The sequence below is a fragment of the Sciurus carolinensis genome, chromosome 9, assembly GCF_902686445.1.
Source record: "Sciurus carolinensis chromosome 9, mSciCar1.2, whole genome shotgun sequence".
Lineage (NCBI taxonomy): Eukaryota > Metazoa > Chordata > Mammalia > Rodentia > Sciuridae > Sciurus > Sciurus carolinensis.
Genome location: NC_062221.1, coordinates 134,347,589 through 134,368,003, shown reverse-complemented (window position 1 = coordinate 134,368,003; position 20,415 = coordinate 134,347,589). Strand labels below are relative to the sequence as shown.

Genomic DNA, 20,415 nt, shown 5'->3' with positions numbered 1-20,415 from the left:
AAGTTATCACGTTATGGCTGCTCTTGGTATATCTGATTGTCAGCATCATAGTTGGTGCTTTGAGACTACGATTAAGTACAGTAAGGGTTACTTAAACACATGCAGTGTTGAGACAGATTATCTGATAACTAAAAATAAATCTACAAGTTAAATTGTAAAATCGCTTGGAGGACAATTTGGTTATAGGTATCAAAATTCTAAGTCACTTTACTATCTGACTTGGTCATTTTATTTTCAATTACTTTCAGGAATTTGTATCAGATAAATTGTGTATGTGCAAATGATATATGTACAGAGTTATTTATTACACCATCATTTGTAATAGTAAAAAGGATTGGAAATAACTAAATGTATTAAAACAATGGAACACCATGAAACTGAGAGGGAGGGGTATTCTCAATATATTGATATAGGAAGACCTCCAAAATATATGTCAAATATGTAGAAAATGGAAGAGGTAGAAGTGTGGGTGTACCAATGCTGGGTGAAGAATATTTGCTTGCATATGCAGAAAATATTTCAGAAAGGATATAAAAAAACTAAACATTAGTTTTTAATAGAAATTGGATGGCTAGAAGATATGAAAGGGAGGAGTTTTCACTGATCACCTTTTATATTTTACTTGTTTATTCGACCATGTGATTATATCAACTATTCAAAAATTAAATATGCAAGGGTGGTGCACACCTATAACCCCAGGTACTTGGGAGGGTAAGGCAGGATTGAACCAGACCAGGGACTGAGCTCAGGGCACTCAAACACTGAGACATATCCCCGGTCCCCTTTTGTATTTTATTTAGAGATAAGGTCTCATGGACTTGCTTAGCACCTTGCCATTGCTGAGGCTGGCTTTGAACTAGCAATCCTCCTGCCTCAGCCTCCAGAGTTGCTGGGATTACAGGTTGTGTGCCACCGTGCCCGGCAGGACCTCATTTTTAATGATGCAAAGAGGAGAGGGTTCCTGTCTGAAAACTCTTCCTTATAAACAGTAGTAGGTGGAAACAGAAGGAGAAGCCAAAAGTTTCTAGTAAGTGTAGAAAAGTCTGGAACAATTATTAATGAGAGAAAGATGGGACAGCTTGAGAAATATGTAAGATCTCTCAGTGGAAGCTGGGGAATATTAACTAACAGCTGTGTGTTAGATCTTCTCCAGCAGCACTGAGTAATACTAATCAACATCAGTTTTACTTCATCAATCAAAAAACGTGCTGGCCTTTCACCATAAAGCATCGCGATGCAGCACAGCAGGAACTATTTTACAGAGGTATTGAAATTACTAGACTGTGCTTCTTCGGTTAGAATGGAGCTGTATTTTCTCAGAAATAAGGACGCTATGAACCTTTGGGATAAATGACATGTCATTCTAAAGGTACTTGGCATGCAATACTGCTAAACTTGAGCAGGACAGGTTAATGAGCCCCATGTGAGAGCGTACCTGGGGACTGTGTGTCTCACAGTCCATGGCCTGGACAGCAGCCGTGAAATGCCCGCCGCTGTGCCGATGCTGGTGCGTCGGGTCTGACCTGGCTCTCCCACTGTTGCTCGTCCCCGATGATCCACCTTTAATATCACAACACAGTATGACTTGTTAGTTTAACATTGATTCTGTTCAACAATGTATATCACAAGGTCACTGGATTCTCTGACTAAAACAAAGTTCTTGCACATTAACCACTGAATTAAATACAACCAAGTTTGGTTAGGTTCAGGGAAAATTCAAGCAAGTGGGCAAATCATACTTTTGTTTCCAATACCAGGCAGAGCATGAGATGCACAACCAAACTGTGGGAGCCGAGGAAGGGATGAATGTACTACTAATTACATACAACAGATTCAGGTAAAGCAATTCAACCCAACCCGATTTACAAGTTGTAATAAACATCTCAAAAGATTTCCACTTTGTAAAGAAAACATGAAATTTTTTGCTAGCCTAGCCCAATACTGAAAGAACAGACCTGAGCTCGACGACGTACTGGAGGTGGTGCCTGAAGACTGGGACTGCTCCATGGCAGGGCTTGTGGACACGCTATTACTGGTGTTTGTACCTTCATCAGCTGTTTTCTTGAAAAAACTGTGCTGCAGGGCATAATAAGGTTGAATCCGAGTTTTGGGGTCATAATCAAGCATCCTTAAAATGAGGTCTTTGAACTTCAAGTAGTCAGCTACCGTATGACCCGACTCCCCAGCACGCCGCCCACCAGGTCCTCCTGTTTCTACTCCAAGAATATTATGAAGTTTACGGGTTCCTGGTGGTTTGTACTCCTGTAAGCAAAAAAAGATCAAAGACTTTATCTAAATGTGATGAAATGTGTAAAAGCTCACACAATTTAAAGGCAAGTGTGTTTAAATATATTATGTAGAGGCATTTATTATGAAGGATACTTTACCATCAGTTCCCCTGCCTTTTCATACATTACTATTTTGAAAGCACCGCAGTCAGAGAAATTCAACATAAATTTGAGACCAAAACTGACCATGAAGATCATCTAACCCTTGGGTCAGCAAACTACAGCTCAACCTAGAGTAGGTTTTCATTCTGCTTCAGTTAGAAATGTTCTATATGTTTTTAAAGGTTATAAAAACAAACAGGCAAACAAACAAAAACATACAAGAATGTGCAACAGAGGCCCACAAAGCCCAAAACAAGGACTGCCACCCTGCACCAGGCACATGCAACAGGGAGTAGGAAGCCCTTTTTTACTACTGCTTCTGACAACTTGTGGCACTGCCTCTTAGCTGTAGCTCACTAAAGTTGTGACACTCACTCCAACCGTGCTTCTTCAGGAAAAGCAGCCCTGATCTAACCCTACCTGCTCATAGGAGATAAATTAAAATATGAATTACTAATGCCTCCTTTTAGAAAATGTTTAATAATACTTTTACTTTTAACATGTTGAGATTTTCTGAAAAAAAAAAAAAAATTTTTTTTTAAAACAGCTAACAGTATAACCCTTAATGTTTCTATAAATATTTAATTGACCTAGAATACCAACCCTGGACTATGGCTTCTAGCTACAATGTAGAAATTTATAAGATGCTTTTGTTCTACTCTAAAAGCAAGATGGAGTCAGATGATTTACAAAATTCCCCTTTTTTGGTCTGGGGATTGAACGCATGGGTGCTTTACCACTGAGCTCTATCACCAGCATTTTTCACTTTTTGAGATAGCACCTAGCTAAGCTGCTGAGGCTGCCCTTGAAACTGCAATCCTCCTGTCTTGGCTCCCCGAATTGCTGAGATTATAGGCATGTGTCACCATACCTGGTCAAAATCACTGCTTTTAAAAATAAGAAGTTGGGTATGGGTGCATGCCCGTAATCTCAGCTACTCTTAAGCTGAGGGAAGAAGACTGCAAGTTCAAGACCAGCTTGGGAATTTAGGGAGACCATCTCAAAATAAAATAAAAAGGACTGACAATATAGCTCAGTGGCAGAGCTTGTTAAGGCCTGGGATCCAATCCCCAGTACTGAAAAGTGGGGGGAGCGAGGGGGGGGGGGCAGGGGCGGGAATCCAAATGAAAAGCTATTGGAGAACTGAGGGCCCCAAAGGAACCAGAAATAAGAAATAATAGAATTCTAAAAAATAAAGGCCTCTCCCAGGAGAGGAGAGACCTGCAGTGGGAGGAACAGCCAGGGTGACACAGACGTGAAGGGGAATCCAGCCCTGTTCTGATTCAGCTTCTAACAGACACCTATTGACAGGTAGGAGGAAGGGACAGGGCAGCAGAAAGAAGAGAGGCCTCTGGCACAAAGTTAGGTGTGGGGTGGGGTAGCACTGTTTACAGAGATACAGTCTCCTTGGGAGCTAGGACACAAACCTTGCTTTAAGGAACATCACAGGCAGTGGTGAACAGAATCTGAGTTGAATAAACAAAGTCCAGATTCAGCTAAACAACAAGAAAGTTCGATTCAGATCCTAACTAACAGGAAGCCTGACAGAGTGAGAGGCATGTCTATTTCTAATGGGAAATACGATTTATTTCTTCCTCAACTGTTCTTAAATACAGAAAGTTTGAGATATATAAAAAGTTACAGGTACAAAAAATAAAGGAAAGGAATCCATAATTAAGTGGCAAAAAGGTTAACAGGAGACCCACATTAACAAGTGGCCCAGTTGTTGAATTTGAAAGGGAGATATTTTAAATTAATGAATAGTTTAAAGAATTTTATTCAACAGGTAGACGACAGGTGTGGACAGATGGGGAATTTCATAAGAGAAAAACTTAAAGGAAGAAAAAAAGGGGGGGACAACCAAACATGGTGGCATATGTCTATAATCCCAGCTACTAAGGAGGCTAAGGCAGGAGAATTGCCAAGTTCAAGGCCAGCCTAGGCAACTTAGACTTTCTCAAAATAACAAAATTAAAAGGGCTAAGGATGTAGCTCAGTGGTATAGTACTCCTGGATTTAACCTCCAGTGCAAGGAGAAAAAAAAAAGACAAATAGAAATGTTAGAATTAAAATATCAGAAGTGAAGAATTTACTTAATGGCTTTAACAGCAGACCAAATTAAATATATATGTGCGCGCACACACACACACACATATGAACTAGAAGAAAAAGCAAAAAGAAATTATCCAAACTTAAAACCCAAAAGAACAAATAAACCAGAGATCTCTAGGTAATAAGCTCTATAACACATATGTACTTGGAGAACCAAAAGAAAAACAGAATATTTGAAAAGAGAATATCTAAGGATTTTTGGTGAACTGATAAAAGAGATCAATACACAGACCCAAAAAAACTGACTGAACTCTAAGGAGAATAAATGTAAGAAAAACACACATAGGTACATAACAGTCAAACTGCTGAAAACCAAATTAGAAAAATCCAAAGAGAAAATGTTAAAACCAGCCAGGAAGGAAGAGGGAGAAACACTGTAGTCAGGCAAACAATAACCACTAACTTCTCTACATAAAAAATGTAATCCAGAAAACAATGTCATAAGATCTTTATTCTTCTGTTGAAAGGGGCGAGGGTGGGAGTAGGATGAATGCCACTTTAGAACTCTACATGCATGGAAAATATTTTCCAGAAAAACTGAAGGTGAATAAAGATGTTTCAGATAAACAACTACCAAAGTTTATCATCAGTCATGACAAATAGCAAGCTAAGCCAGGCACAGTGGTACATGCCTATGATCCCAGGAGACTGAGGCAGGAGGATCAAAACTCCAGGCCAGCCTGGGCAACTTAGACCTTGTTTTAAAACAAAATAAAAAAGGCTGAGGGTAGAGCTCTGAGGTACTTACATTGTACTTATTACTGCCCCCGCAACTTCCCCACCAGGCACGCACATGTGTGCTTTTGCGCGCGCACTTGTGCACACACACACACACGAAGGAAAATAATACCAAATAGAAGCCAGAAACTGTTAGGAATGAGGAATACCAGAAAGGGCAAATATAAGGCTAAGCATAAGAGATCTACTAACTCTATTTTTAGTGTTTAAAAATGTCCTTAAAATGTTATTTTTAATGTTTAATTTAAATGGTTGATAATGTGTTGTGAGGCTTATAACAAACAAAAGTAAAAATGACAAGTACACAAAAAGTAGAAATTACACAGAGCTATATGGTTATAACCCTGTTTATCGAGTGATATTATGTGAAAGAAAAATGCTGTAAAAGCTGCATGTTCTAAGAGCAACATTAAAAATTATACACAGCAGCAGACTAAGTAAAAAATTAATAAAGTACCAAAAAGTACTTAATAAGCACAAAAGGTGGTGAAAAAAGGAACAGGGACCAATGAATATATAAAACAAAAAGAATACAAATAAGGTAAATCTTATACCCCATGAGGTAATTAAACGAAATTATTATTCATTGTAAAAGAAAATATCGACCTAGATTAAAAAACTCGCCACATCCATATGTTGCATAAAAAGTCACATCTTAAATATAAAAGTATGGACAGATTTAAAGTAAATGAAAAAAATATATAAAATGTGAATAAAAAGAAAGCTAGCAGGCTTCAGTAATATTAAAGTAGACAAACTTTAATATCAAAGATATAGAAGGACATTTCAAAATGATAAAATGATCAATTTATTAGAAATCATAACAATATTTCATGAGTACACATCTATTTACAAAGCTTTGAACACCATGAAGCAATGAAAAGGGAAGCTATGACATTCAAAATTAATCACAGAAGATGATTAATTTGACACTGCTCATTCATTGACAGAACAAATATACATGCACGGAAACACACAGCAAGTTTATAAAAGATGTGAAGAAAAATATCAAACAACTTGACCTGTATCATACATATTTGTAGACCACAATAAAAACAAAATATAATTTTTGTCAAATGTACACAAAACATTCACCAAGAACAGAGAGCACATACGTGCTAGGCCACTAAATAAGTCTCAGTGATTGAACCTAGGGGCACTTAATCACTGGGCCACGTTCCCAGTCCTTTTTGAATTGTGAGACAGGGTCTCGCTAAGTTGTTTAGGGCCTCAATAATTTGCTGAGGCTTTGAACCTGTGATTCTCCTGCCTCAGCCTCCCAAGTTGCTGGGATATAGCCATTGGCCATTGTGTCTGGCATTCTCAGTGAATTTTAAAGGAGTAAAATCACATGTTTTGTTATCACAGGGCCACAAACTAGATATCAATAAGAGGTCCAGAAAAACCCTTAAATATTCTGAAATTATGTTAAAAAAAATCTATGGGTTCAAGAAGAAATCACAAGACAAAGAGTTCAAAACGAATGATAGCTGTGACATGTCAAAAGTTGCAGGATGCAGCTATAGCAGTGATTACAGGAAAATTTATATCATAAATACTATGAGAAGATAAGAAAGGAATCAATAATCTAAGCTTTGTCATTAAGAAACCAGAAAAAGAACCAATTCAACTCAAAGTAAAAGACACAATAAAGAGCAAAAATGAACACAACAGAAACTAGACCAAGATTGGCAGGGGAAAGTGAGGTGGTGACGACTGTAAGTTGAAAGTTAATTATCTGGAAAGATTAATAAACTTGATAACTGGGACATTAACAATTAGTCCCAAGCAAGACTACTACATCACATATGATGAATATCAGAAATAAAAGAGTCACTACCACTATAGATCCTCCAAAAATTTGGAAGATAAATATTATTAATTTTATATTAATAAATTCAACAATTTAAGAAGTTTCCTGAAATACACAACTTTTTAAAACTCAAAAACAAAAAGAAAATATGGATAGCCATATATTTATATACAAAAACATGAATTACAACTGATTACTGTCTAACAAAGAGGATGATAGTTTCTGATTTTATCAAAAAACACTATTAAACATTTATAAAAGAAAATAATGCCAACCTATCTTATACTATCCTCTCAGAAAATCAAGAAAGAACAATCATTTTGAAGCCAGCACAATCCTGAGATCAAACCCTAATGACAAGAGAAATATAAATATTCAAAATGACATAGAAATAAAATTCCTTACCAACAGACAGCAATGTATAAGAGAACTGTATATCAACACAAGCTGTGGTTTATCATGGGTTGGCACTCCAAAAATTAACTGATGCATCTAACAATATAATAGAAGAAAAATCATATGTTCACCTCTATAGACACAGAAACACTGCACGACAAAATCCAATGCCCATTCATCATTTAATATCTAAAACAACTCTTAAAACAGACATAGAAAATAATCCTTCAACCTGATAAAGGGCAGCTACAAAAAACTGTGCCAACCAACATCACGTTTAATGTTGAATGGCCGTATGGGAGCAGGGGACAGTGCCTGGTCTGCTCTCACCATTACTATTCAACATAAAGCTCTCTCAGTCAGTGTAATAATCCAAGAACAAGAAGAAACAGAATTGGGGGCGGCGGGGGTTTGGGGACTGACTTCATTCATAAAGGTTGTTGTAGCTGTCTGTCCAAGTAGAAAACCCTACATACAGAATTCTCAACAACGACAAAATATTAGAACATAGGAATCTAGCAAGGTCTTAAAATACAAAGTCAATATACAAATTCAACTGTCTTTCTGTGTACTAGTAATGAAAAATTAAAGAGGTATTTTAAAAACAATGCCATTTAAAATCATCAAAAAAATTAAAATCTTAGGAATAAACTGAACAAAATATGTGTGGGTTGCATGCACTTTTAAAAACCACAAAGCACTGATGAGATAAACTAAAATCACACTTAAGTGGAGAGGTAATTCATGTTTACAGATTGGAAGATTTGATATCAAGATGCCCATTCTTGCAAATGGAAGCTCAATGCCACTCAAATCAAAACTCTAGCGGAATTTTTTGCTACAAATGTATGAGCTGATTTCTAAAAATTCATATGTATATAAAAAGGATGGAAAATAGAAAATAAATAGTTTTGAAACAGAACTGTAGAGCTATAAGACTTACACTATTTGAATTCAGGGTCTATTAAAGGCTACAGTCATCAATACTATGGTATAAGTTTAAAGATAGAGAAAGAAAAGAAAAAATTCAAATATGAACAAATAAAAGATAAGGCCATTTTGGACAAAACCCAAATCAGATCAATAGGCAAAGAGAACTGTTTTCAACAAATGATGCTGACTTTAATTCCTTTACCTTACTTCATGCTCAAAAATTAATTCAAGATGAACATAGAATCCTAACCACAGAAGAAAGAATTTAAAAAAGAAAAAAGAAAATGTAAGAGAACATTTTCACAAACTTGGGAATGGAAAAGATTGCTCAAGATCTAAAAAATACAGTTATTAGAAAAAACAGAAAATTTCAGGAGTTGCTTCTTATCCAAAGATAACATTCAGAAAAGGAATAAGCAATCCACAACCCAAGAAGACATACTGACATACATGTATGACAAAGATCTCATACCCATCATACCTAAGGAACTCTTACAACTCAAGAATCAAACAGTCCAATAACAAATGGGCAAAAGACTAGAAAGACTCATCATAAAAGAAGATGTATGAGTGGTAAATAAGCCCATGAAAAGGTACATGAATCATGCAGAAATGCAAATACAAACCAGAATGGCTGAAACCCAGATTTGAAAGGATGAGGATGCCATGCACTGGAACCTTACATACCATGGAGATATAAAGCGACATGACACTTCACAGAACTGTTTAGTGTCTTCTTATGAAGGTAAACCTACACATACCCCATGGTTCAGCAACTCTACTCTTAAGCAGTACCACAATGGAAATGAAACCATGGGCAGAAAAGACTTACTACACAGGAATGTTCTCAGTAACCTCATTAATAAACAACCCAAATGTTTACTAACAGATGAAGACAGATAACCTATTTTATTTGGTACTGGGGACTGAACCCAAGGGTGCTACATCCCTAGTCCTTTTAAAATTTTTTAAAATTAGAGACAGAGTCTTGAAGGGTTGCCCAGGCTAGTCTTGAACTTGCAATCCTCCTGCCTCAGCCTCCAGTCACTAGGATTACAGGCATGTGCCACAATTCCTGGCCTAATGATGACAGTCAATTCAATGAAATACTATGAAGCAACAAAATAAGTCCTGAGGCATGCCAATGTGAATGAATCCCAAAAATAATGTTTTGATAAATGAAAGAAAACACAATAATAAAAACTGTAAGATTCTAATGTATATGAAGTTTGTCTGTTTATCTGACTATATGACAACAGAAATCACAAGTGGAATGATAGAAAACAGTCAAGAAACAAATTTTGAGCTGGTGGAAACATTACATATCTGGTGTTAGTGAGTGTATGTAAGCATTACACTTATATGTATCTTAGTGTATGTGAGCATTGTACTTATATACTTCAACAAAACAGCATCATTTGCAGTCTTACTAAGTCATCTTTCTTGTCCAAATAAAGAAAATACAGTATGTATAGATTTCATTAATGGAAACATCTAATATGGGCTTTCTGAAACAAACAAACAACAACAACAAAAAAATCAATAAACTACACAAAGATAGCCAATTAGAGATGTGTACACTTATGCCTCATAAAAATTCCTGGTGCATCCTTCATGATGTAATCATTTGAATATGGATTTGATTTTTTGTTGCAAAATTTACTTTTGTTAAAATAAAAACAGTTCATACTTGTTTTTTCTTAAACCAATTGCTAATAATAATAATCTAAAGTTAGTAGGTATTTAAGGCAGGCTAAGATACTTTCAATTTAAAGAAGAAAAATGATTAATCTATTTCTTTCTGAAATGCCCTCCCAATTAATTAGAATAACAATAGATAAAATTTGAAAAAATGGTAGGTGACAAACCATAGATATTTATCTGTGGTTTTATAAAGCAGAGATTTGAAAAATGAAATAGGCTAAATGTTCTATTTAGGAGGAAAAAAAAACCAGTTAACAGTAAAAATATAAAGAAATGAGGAAGCAGCAGCTTGTATGGCAGAGAAAAACATAAAGGAGGTTCATGTCCTTACGTTAATTCAAACTGGTAGAAACTACTTTGAATGCTAGTGAAACTAAGGAGGATTCTCAGCCTCTACACCGGCTCAACAGGACAAGGGGCTGTGAATGATAAGCTATGTGGATAAAGGTAAAAGAGGGACTCAGGGGGTATGTCTGGTAACTTCCAACCCTTCCTTATGTGGAACAGGCTTAACTTAGCAATTGGTAAATAACACTGTCTGCCATTTTAGAAAACAAGGCAGAGTACTGTAAATCACAAGTCAATTGGGAAAGCGAGGATTACATATAGGTTTTTAAGTATTCTAAAGAATCATCTGATATTAGTACCCACAGCTAAGTAGAAGTGAGTTAGACAACCATCATCTTCAGTTCACTGAAAATGACACCTGGTGGCAGCACCACTAAAATGCAAGGACAAAAACTCAACTGACATTTACGTATGATGTGTCAAAATGCATTCTACTGTCATGTGTGACTAATTAGGACAATAAAACATTTTTTTAAAAATCAACTAAAATAAAAATAAAATCTCTCAAATGTTAAAAATGAAAATCTACAATCACAAAGTGACATGTGTATATAAGCATATTTAGTCACATATTTATACATTATATTCATTCAATATGAGGACTAAACTTAAGTTTATAATATGCATGGTAATTTACAGATATCTACAACAAAAGTATAAGTCAAGATGTAACACTGCATCATTTATTCAATTAAATGAGATATAGTTTGAGTAACTGGAAAAAGTCCTCGAATATAAAACAATTGCTAAAACAAATGTAACATATTTAAAGCCTCACTTTGACAGATTTTGACTTTTTTTTTTTTTTTTTTTTTTGGTACCAGGGATTGAACCCAGAGGCACTTAACCACCAAGCCACATCCCCAGTCCATTTTTATAGTTTATTAGAGACAAGGTCTCCCTGAGTTGCTGAGGCTAGGTCTGAACTCTCAATCCTCCTGCCTCAGTCTCCCAAGTCACTAGGATTACAGGCATGTACCACTGAACCCGGCCTGAAATTCTTTATAGCGGCAATCTAAAATCTATCGAAGGACCCTCATAGTTCATATCCTTGAAAAATCACAAATTGCTTATGCCCAAAATAATCTTCTCACATATTCTATCAACTTTAAAAAACAACAACAAAAACCATTCACTGCAATTATGATTTCTGTTCACAGCTGTGGTGTTGTTAATTCACTGTGACTTCACTATATACCCAGGCTGTGAAAAATAAAGGGCAAATATATTGATTCTAGAATTGGAACAAAGCGTGGTCGTTTGGTCATCTGTCTCCAAATGCATGCATACAGTTTTTTCAGGGCTGTGTGCTTGTGAGGCAAGCACTCTACCAACTAAGCTATATCCCCAGCTCGTGCATAGAGTTTTTAAAAAATGAAGCCAGAAAGGAAATTCTGATGATTAGGCAAGCACATTGGTCCACACAGATAGTTCAGGCCAAACTATGTTAAATTTCTGAACAAAATATCTATAAAATTAATAAAAATGTTGACTCTAACACTGAATTGAAAAGAGCTATAAAATGACAGAGAGAAGGGGAAGGGAGGGAAGAAGGAAGAAAACCCCACAAAAACTGCATCCCTATTTTACCCGTTTTCCATCTTTGGTCTTCTTTAAGTTCCAAGTGCCATCTGGCAACTTCTCAAAGAACTTTCTTGCTTTTGGTGCTTGGTCAAGAATATGAGCAGGTGGAATACCCAGAACTTCCACTATTTTATTCATCTGATCTACCTGTATTAAAAAGAAAAATAAATTACATATTTTTTACTGTACATCCTACCTCTTCTCATCAATTCACTCATTAAGTAAACTGAGCATCTCATATCTGTCAGGCACTCTTCTAGACACTGAATATACAATAATGACCAAACAGAATCAAAGTCCCTACCCTTCTGGAGCCAAACACTCCACAGCGGGGAAGGCAGACAATTAACCAACACATGGCTTTATAATTTGTAGTGTGTTAGGTAGTCCAGGATACAATGAACAGTAAGAAAGAATGGAAATTTTAGTTTCCATTTTTGGAGAATTTTAAATAATCAATAAAAATCTCACAGGCTTAATAAAGTGTGGACCCAATAAAAGTATTTAAGTACAGGCTTATTCATCAAATACTGAGCATCTATTATCTGCTAGAAACCATGCTCAGGAATAGAATACAGCAGTAAACAAAACTCTTTCAAAAAGTTTATTTTAGAGTGGGGAGAGACTACCAATAAACCAATGGATATCTCTCAGTATCCTCAGGGGATTGGTTCCAGGCAGGGGAGTCCCAATCCCTACCCTGGCTACTCGAATTCATGGATGCTCAAATCTCTAAATAAATGATATAGTATTTGCACAGAACCTATGCACATCCTCCCAAATACTTGAAATCATCTCTAGGTTACTTGATTCCTAATACAATGTAGATGTTTTATACAGTATAAATAGTTATGAATACCGTTTAAGGAAATGTGGCAAGAAAAAAAGCCTATACATGTTCAGTATGTTCAGTACGGACACAATTTTTTTTTCCCAAATATTTTTCACCTTCAGTTGGTTAGTCCATATCCTTATATGGACCTACAAATATGAAGGGCACACAGTAATTAAATACACACTACCAGATGATAATAAGCAGTACAGAAGATATTAAAAGAGAATAGGAAGAAAGGGTGCTGCACTCTGAACAGGGTATTATACAAGCTTTCACTGAGAAGGTGATAATGAGAGCACTGGTTTATAGCTGGCAAGGGAAGGAGTCAAGTACTACCTGTAAGAAAGACTTTCAGGCCCAGAGAAGCACATGTAAAGGGGCTGGCATGGGCCTGTGGCTGGTATTTTCAAGGGACCACAGAGAAGTGTGCTGGACCAGAGAGAGAAGCAAGGAGGGGAGAAAAGACAGTGAAGAGATACTGTACTGGAAAGATGTATGAACTCTTCAAAGGACTTGGGCGTTTTTCAAGGGATCCTCATACTATTTAAGTCCACGAAAGTTACTAATTTGCAGGGTACTATTACTTATATTAAAACAAAAATAAATCCTGAGGTAGTTGGTGTCAAGGAGTAGCTCACTAGCTGAAGCTGAAATAGTTAAAAAGAGGGATGGAAAGGTAGAGTTTCTGACACTACCATGAACAATTTTAAAATCTAGCACAAGTCATTTGCCTTTTGCCTTTTTTCATTTGTAAGTCAATGTTCAGATCAAGATCCACAATGATCAACTTTTACTTAGAACTAACACAAAAAACTCCACACATGGATAGTAGTGAAAGCTCAATTCTTTGGACTACAGCAGTCCATGGCTTCTCCTTTGCACTCCCAGCTACTGCTTCTGATCTCCAAAAATCTCCTAGGAACACAGAAAGAAAACCTATGCACTGCAGACTTGTAGACTATGTAAGCCCTAAACTTTATAATCCTAGTTTACCCTAAATTATTTGGACGGTTTATCTATCAACTCTGCTGGTCACTATTCTTTAGTTCTATATCAGAGTCTCAAAATTTAGAGTCATGTTTACTCCATTTTTCAGGACGGCCCTTATTCCTTCATTATCGTATTTAAGCTTTCTTTTCTTAAATACTTAGGACTGGTAAAACTGAACAGGATGCTAATACTTTCTAGTCTAACTCATTGTTCTCCTTCATTGATAGATTAAAATATTCTAATTACCATCTCATAATTCTAAACTCACCATTATATGACAACTCACAAACACGAATGGAGTACATAAAGTAATTTCAAAATCGCCCTCACAATTGAATGACTACACAGGTACATAGATGTCTTCCCCTGGAAACAACTTTCACATTGTACTGCCAAGGATGCAAACAGAATTAGAACTGTTAAAGTAATGAATCATATACCTCATTGGCACCACTGAACAGAGGTTCTCCAGTGTGCATTTCAACCAAAATACACCCGAGGGACCACATGTCGATAGCAAGATCATAAGGCATTCCCAATAGCACCTCTGGAGACCGATAAAAGCGACTCTGAATATACTGGTATATCTGAAACATATTTCAAAATAGCATTAGTTCAATATGAATTGTTTATAGTTATGGTCAATACTAGATTAAGAACACTGATTTTATATTAAAAGAAAACAACATTAAACTTTGAAAACTGATTAAAGAATTAAACACTTCAAAGGACTGGATAATCCAAATGTGAAATGCAAAATACATAAAAATTTGGCCCTTTCATGTAGTCCACTTCTAAATGGTAATTAAGATAAATCTTAAAACAAATAAATAATCACACCTCATTAGGAAATAACTTGGGAGTAACACATTTCCCTATCAAATATTCCTTCCTGTTGTGGCTGGCAACTGGGTTAACTATTACTTTAATAAATTGTATTTAAATTAATCTAAACAATGTATTTCAGCATTAAAAGTCATATAACACTCAAGTACAATGAAACTTAAAATTCAGACATTTATACTCCACTGTCTCGCAGATATAATGCTGTTTTTAAAAGATTCAACTGCAGTGTTTCTGATAATCACTTTTTACTGTGCCCTCTCCACGTCGATTCAAGACTTCATACAGAAAGAAAATCTTGAAATGGACTATTTTCTCTGAAATAATCTAAGAATATCTTCAGAGACCAACTCAATGCACTGAAATCATTGAAAATTTGTAACTGGACATATTAAAGCAAAGAAACTTGTTTAAAGAGAGAAACAAAATTCTAACTAAACTTCTTAAAACTGTGGCCATGAAAATGAAAGCTCATCAACTCTCCTGTGACTCCCACTAAGAACTGCAGCCAAGTCTTCAAAGAACAATCTCAAGCCTCCACAGGCAGGTCAAGCAATCTTAAGGCATTCTGAGAAGAAAGCCTAACACACAAAATTGGGAAGAAGTATAAGCTGATCACTCCAAAATCTGAAACACGGCACTCAGAAGTTTAAGATTTTGGAGCATTTCAGATTTCATATTTTTGAATTAGGATTATGCTCAGATTGCAAATACTCCATAAGCAAAAAGACAAGTCTAAAATACTTCTGGTCCCAAGCATTTCAAATAAGGGATATTCAACCTGTACTATATTTCCAAGTTTTTATAAGCCAATACCATTGCTGACCCCTAAACTACCTACTATGGAGATGGTCTCATTTCACAGTTTATTGCAAGAAAGTCTGTCACCTACTCATCCGATTTGTTCAAAGCAGTGGTTCTTTCACCTGTATGTTTGGGCATCAAAATCTCATGAGGAATTTTCCTTGAAATACACATGCCCTACCTTCTGACTCTGATGAATAGATCCAGGGGCAGGGCCACCCACATGTATCTTGAAAATGACTTCCATGCACCACCAAAACATGTGAATAGTAAAAACTTACTGAACTAAGGGTATAATGTTAGCTAGCTGGACAGAGATAATAGTTTTGATATTAGGACAGAACCTGAGACTTGGTTTAAACAGGGTGGGGGAGATTTCTCAGTTTAAAATCTACTGAAAGTACTCTCAAAATAGGCATATGTTTTTCACTCCTAATATACCTTATCAGTATTAACTGTATCTCTTGATTTTTTTTCAGAGGCATTTGCAACTGCAAATGTTACTTCCTACTCCAATTTTTAAAAAATTATTTCAACAATAGCTTCACAGCCAGGTGTAGTAGTGCACGCCTATTATTCCCAGATACTCTGGAGGCTGAGGCAAGGTGATCACAAGTTCAGAGCCAGCCTCGGCCATTTACTAAGACACTGTTTCAAAAAAAAAAAAAAAAAATCAAAAAGGCTGGGGATGTAGCTCAAGTAGTAGAACACTCTTGGGTTCAATCTCTAGTAAGGGGAATGGGGGGACCTATAGTTTAGCTACTGTTAAGATAATTTACAAAAATAACAAAAAGAGGGGCTGGGTTGTAGTTCAGTGGTGGAGTGTTTGACTCACATGTGTGAGGTACTAGGTTTGATCCTCAGCACCACATAAAAATAAAATAAAGACATTGTGTCGATCTATAACTAAAAAAAAGTATTAAAAAAATTTAAAAAGAGTTCTATTTTAACTGACTATAAACCTCTGTAATTGTACTAACCTGCTTTATTTAAAACCTGGAGAAAAGTTTTGCAGGACAGGAAATCTCACTAACTTACAGTAGGAAAATTTTGCTTTCCTAAATCAGTTACACTTAAGTCTGTTTATTACTACAGACATGTCTGTTTTTAACAATGTGAAAAGAACCTTTGGACACATGAATTTATTTATATTATCATTTTGTGGGGAAGAGAGGGTAAAATTCAAACATTTATCAAAACAATCATGTTCAACAACTGTGATTTCTACACGATAGTACCCTAACTAACGCAAGTATCACAGCATTTGTTTTTACCTAGCAGTTTTTGAGGGGAAAAAAAAAAAATAAACCTTGGTATGAGTTAGAGAGATGTACTATGATGAAAATCCAAGTCACTGTACTGGAATTCTCCCAAAATTTACACTAAAACCTCTATCTGGAAATATACCTAGAAAACCTAATATTTACTTCTTTTATTTCTTACTCTCTTACTCTTTTAGCACACATATGATTTTAAATATGTCTACTTTGAAAAATCAGTATCTTCTAATCTATTGCTCAGATTTTAAAGAGAGATCAATGCAAGGTGACTCAAGTGCTACATTTTAAAGATGAACAGTCATCCTATAATTGCCTTCAAACTATAAACACATTATTAACAACATTTCAGTATCTACCTATTTTGCTCTAAGTCTTTTTTTTTTTTTTTTTTTTTTTTTTGCAGTACTGGGGATCGAACTCAGGACCTTGTGCTTGCGAGGCAAGCACTCCACCAGCTGAGCTATCTCCCCAGACCTATAAGTCTATTTTAAATAAACAAGTCCTGAGATACTTACCCTCTGGCCCAACTGACAAGAACTGCCAAAGTCAACGATCTTGATTGCACTGCGTTTGGGGTTACAAAGAAGGATATTCTCAGGTTTTAGGTCACAGTGAATGATACTAAGTTCTGGAGTCGCAAGGAAAAGCAGTGCAGTGCACATCTGTTGCGCAAATTTTCGTGTGAGGTTCAAAGACACCCCTCGGAAATTGGTGTTCCTTAACAAGTCATAGAGGTTGTAGGACAGCATTTCAAAAACTAAACAGAGATGGTTTCGAAACATAAAGTGGCGTTTCAAATGCACTGAAAGAGAAAAAAGTTTAATTTTCAATTATACACATTCACAAAATGAGAGTAACATACAGACATGTACTCTCAAACAACATATGACATCACAGTGTCAAATGCAAAGTGAAAACCGAAAGATCGCCATTCTACAGCACAGCACAGTTTTTTAGTTAAGAAAGATTATACAAGTTGCTTTTCTGCTAAATAGGTATAATGTCTATCAATACACGATGTATGGTAAAAAGTACCACCAAAGTGCCTTGTTCAAAAAAATGTAAGTTGGATCTAAAAATCTAAACAATAAATTATAAAACAGTCCTGAGGATACATCAGTTAAGTTATGATCTATAAAAGAAAGCACTTTTTAATTTCTGGAAGACTTAACTCAGAACTTCCACCTTTTGCAGTTTCCTCTTTTGAAAATGCTATACTTGGCAGAGCTCTCTGTTGGCTTTGATAAATAAATACAACATCTGTGTTTGCTAGTAATTTTCATAACAATTGTCAAAGTACTCAGGCTAATGCAGAAAGTATTTAAAAATCATGCTTTTTAAGGTACTGGGAGCCCACAATCAAGGGATTTGATTATGTTCATGAAATTGATAAAAGGGAAATCTTGTTTAAAACTGGAAGGTTGGGGAAAATATCAAAATAAAGCTCAGCCACAAGAAGAAACTATGAGTAGGCCTAAAATTGGGGAAATGGTACAGAGCACATGACATGAAACCACTCAGGTGCTCATCTAAGAAGGCTTAATAATCACTAAAATGCTTCAAAGATGGTGCTTAGGTATTAACACTGACTTCACATCAGATGAGATTATTCAATATAATAAAGTGCTGCCTTTAGCTATAAACAGTCTTACATATACCAGATTGAGCACCTGTTACTCAACTGGAATGACATAAAACAACCATCTGCCAAGGCCACTTCACTTTGGTCTTATAGTATCACCAAAGCAGGTTTCTCTACAGATTGACCCTGAATAACTGTCAGTATTCACTCTCTGGTCACTGAGAACTACACATACATTGTGTTTTCCTGGTAGTAGTCCTAGGCTGCCTGCCAGTATTGCTTTTGATCTAAAACTGGGCTAAGTAGGGCTGGGGTTGTGGCTCCGTGGTAAAGCACCCATCTAGCATGTCTGAGACACTGGATTCAATTCTCAGCACCACAGATAAATAAAATAAAAATAAAGGTCCATCAACAACAACAGAAAAAAAGTTTTTTTAAATGTGGTATAAAAAAATAAAATAAAATTGAGCTCAGTAACAGTGAAATTTCTACATAGTATTTACATAAGTCTATAGCACTGCAAACACAAAAAAGAAACCTTAAAGGTTACATAGGAATGCATAACATCATGAATTCTTAGTCATGGTTCACAAGTTTGAAACTACAAACAACCCCATGACACTTCACAGACAAGGCTGATGCATGGATTTTTAATCTCCAGGTTAAGCAGTAATGCAAAAGATAAGTGATGTCAGAATTCCAATGTGATTACAAAAATCCCTGTGAGAAACTCTGTGATTACAATGTTCTTCCAATGAAAAATCTACTCACTTCACTTGATCTCTCAATTCATAACTCAATTACTGAGTACCTACATTGTGCTAAGCACTAAAACCACTGTCAAGAAAAGTTCAAACATAGTTTTTCAGTTTTTTAAACTGGGTTTGTGGGAGAAGGCAGGGTTGGCAAAACTTTGTTCTAGATCCAAATTAGATTTTCTCTTAATCAGACAAAGGCAGGTTAACAAATAACCCAAATAAGAAGTTTTGCTATTTAAGGGACAGAGGGTTAGGGAAAGGTTGACCAATGGGTACTAAGTTATTTTAAGAGAAGAAAAAAGTTCTGCTGTATTATTACACAGTACAGTGGTTATAAATAACCACACACTGCGTATTTCAAAATAACTACAAGGATTTTGAATGTTTTCATCACAAATAAATGACAAATGAGAAGATATGTTACTCTGATTTGAACACTACATAGTGTATACATTCATTGAAACATCACATAAAGTCATACAATTTTTATATGCCAGTTAAAATTTAAAACTGTTATGTGCAGATATTTTCTTAAAATTCCAAGACTTAAAAACACTTCATCAGAATAAATTACATTCAGTCAATCACCTTAAAATCTAAAAAAGCAATACAACTTCCATACAAAATTGAAGATTCCTATATTTAAAGTTCTTTTATTGTTGTTTTCCAAAATAGAACCTCAGGATTTTGGGGAGAGCCTATGCACCTGACGTCTTCTTAAGAAAGAATTAAAACAAAACAAAAAACAAACAAAACCCAACTCACCCAAAAGTGTACTTATAATAACTAACATATTTATTGGTCATTAAAGTCAGTTTATTCAAAACAAAAAGGAGTCAGGAGCAGTGGGCACACCTGTAATCCCAGCAGTTAAGGAGTCTGAGACAGAAGAATCACAATTTCCAAAGACAGCCTCAGCAACTTAGGGAGGTCCTGTCTCAAAATTTAAAAATTAACAACAAAAAATGACTAGGGATACAGTTCAATGGGAAAGTACCCCTGAGTTCAATCCCTGGTACCACAACAGCAACAAAAAGGAGAGCCCTTATATATAAATGAGTGGCTAACATTTTGAGTATTTACTCTATCCCAGCCACATTGTCTTTCAATAAGGCAGAATTAAAATAGTACAGTTTATACTATCAACATTTTTTTCTGCTATTTAAGCAAACATTCAAAATATAATCCTTAAGAGTTAAGGAGGAAAAAGGGATGAGGCATATATAGAGACCACTTTATTTTGGATCACATCAGGTATCACAAAGAAATCAAGGAAAGAAAAATAGTACATGTTCATTTTTCTTT

The 20,415-nt window shown here is 35.7% G+C and overlaps 1 protein-coding gene across 5 annotated transcripts in view; it reads right to left on the bottom strand.

Moving 5' to 3' along the window:
- Nucleotides 1-20,415, bottom strand: part of Dyrk1a (dual specificity tyrosine phosphorylation regulated kinase 1A) — a 139,090-nt gene that overhangs the window by 6,706 nt on the left and 111,969 nt on the right. For all 5 annotated transcript variants that reach the window (XM_047563651.1, XM_047563649.1, XM_047563648.1 and 2 more), the window contains 5 exons: nt 17,286-17,572; nt 14,284-14,430; nt 12,025-12,165; nt 1,956-2,262; nt 1,436-1,560 (listed from right to left, as the gene is read on the bottom strand). In XM_047563651.1, coding sequence (XP_047419607.1) covers nt 1,436-1,560; nt 1,956-2,262; nt 12,025-12,165; nt 14,284-14,430; nt 17,286-17,572 — 1,007 coding nt within the window. The remainder of the gene's footprint in view (nt 1-1,435; nt 1,561-1,955; nt 2,263-12,024; nt 12,166-14,283; nt 14,431-17,285; nt 17,573-20,415) is intronic.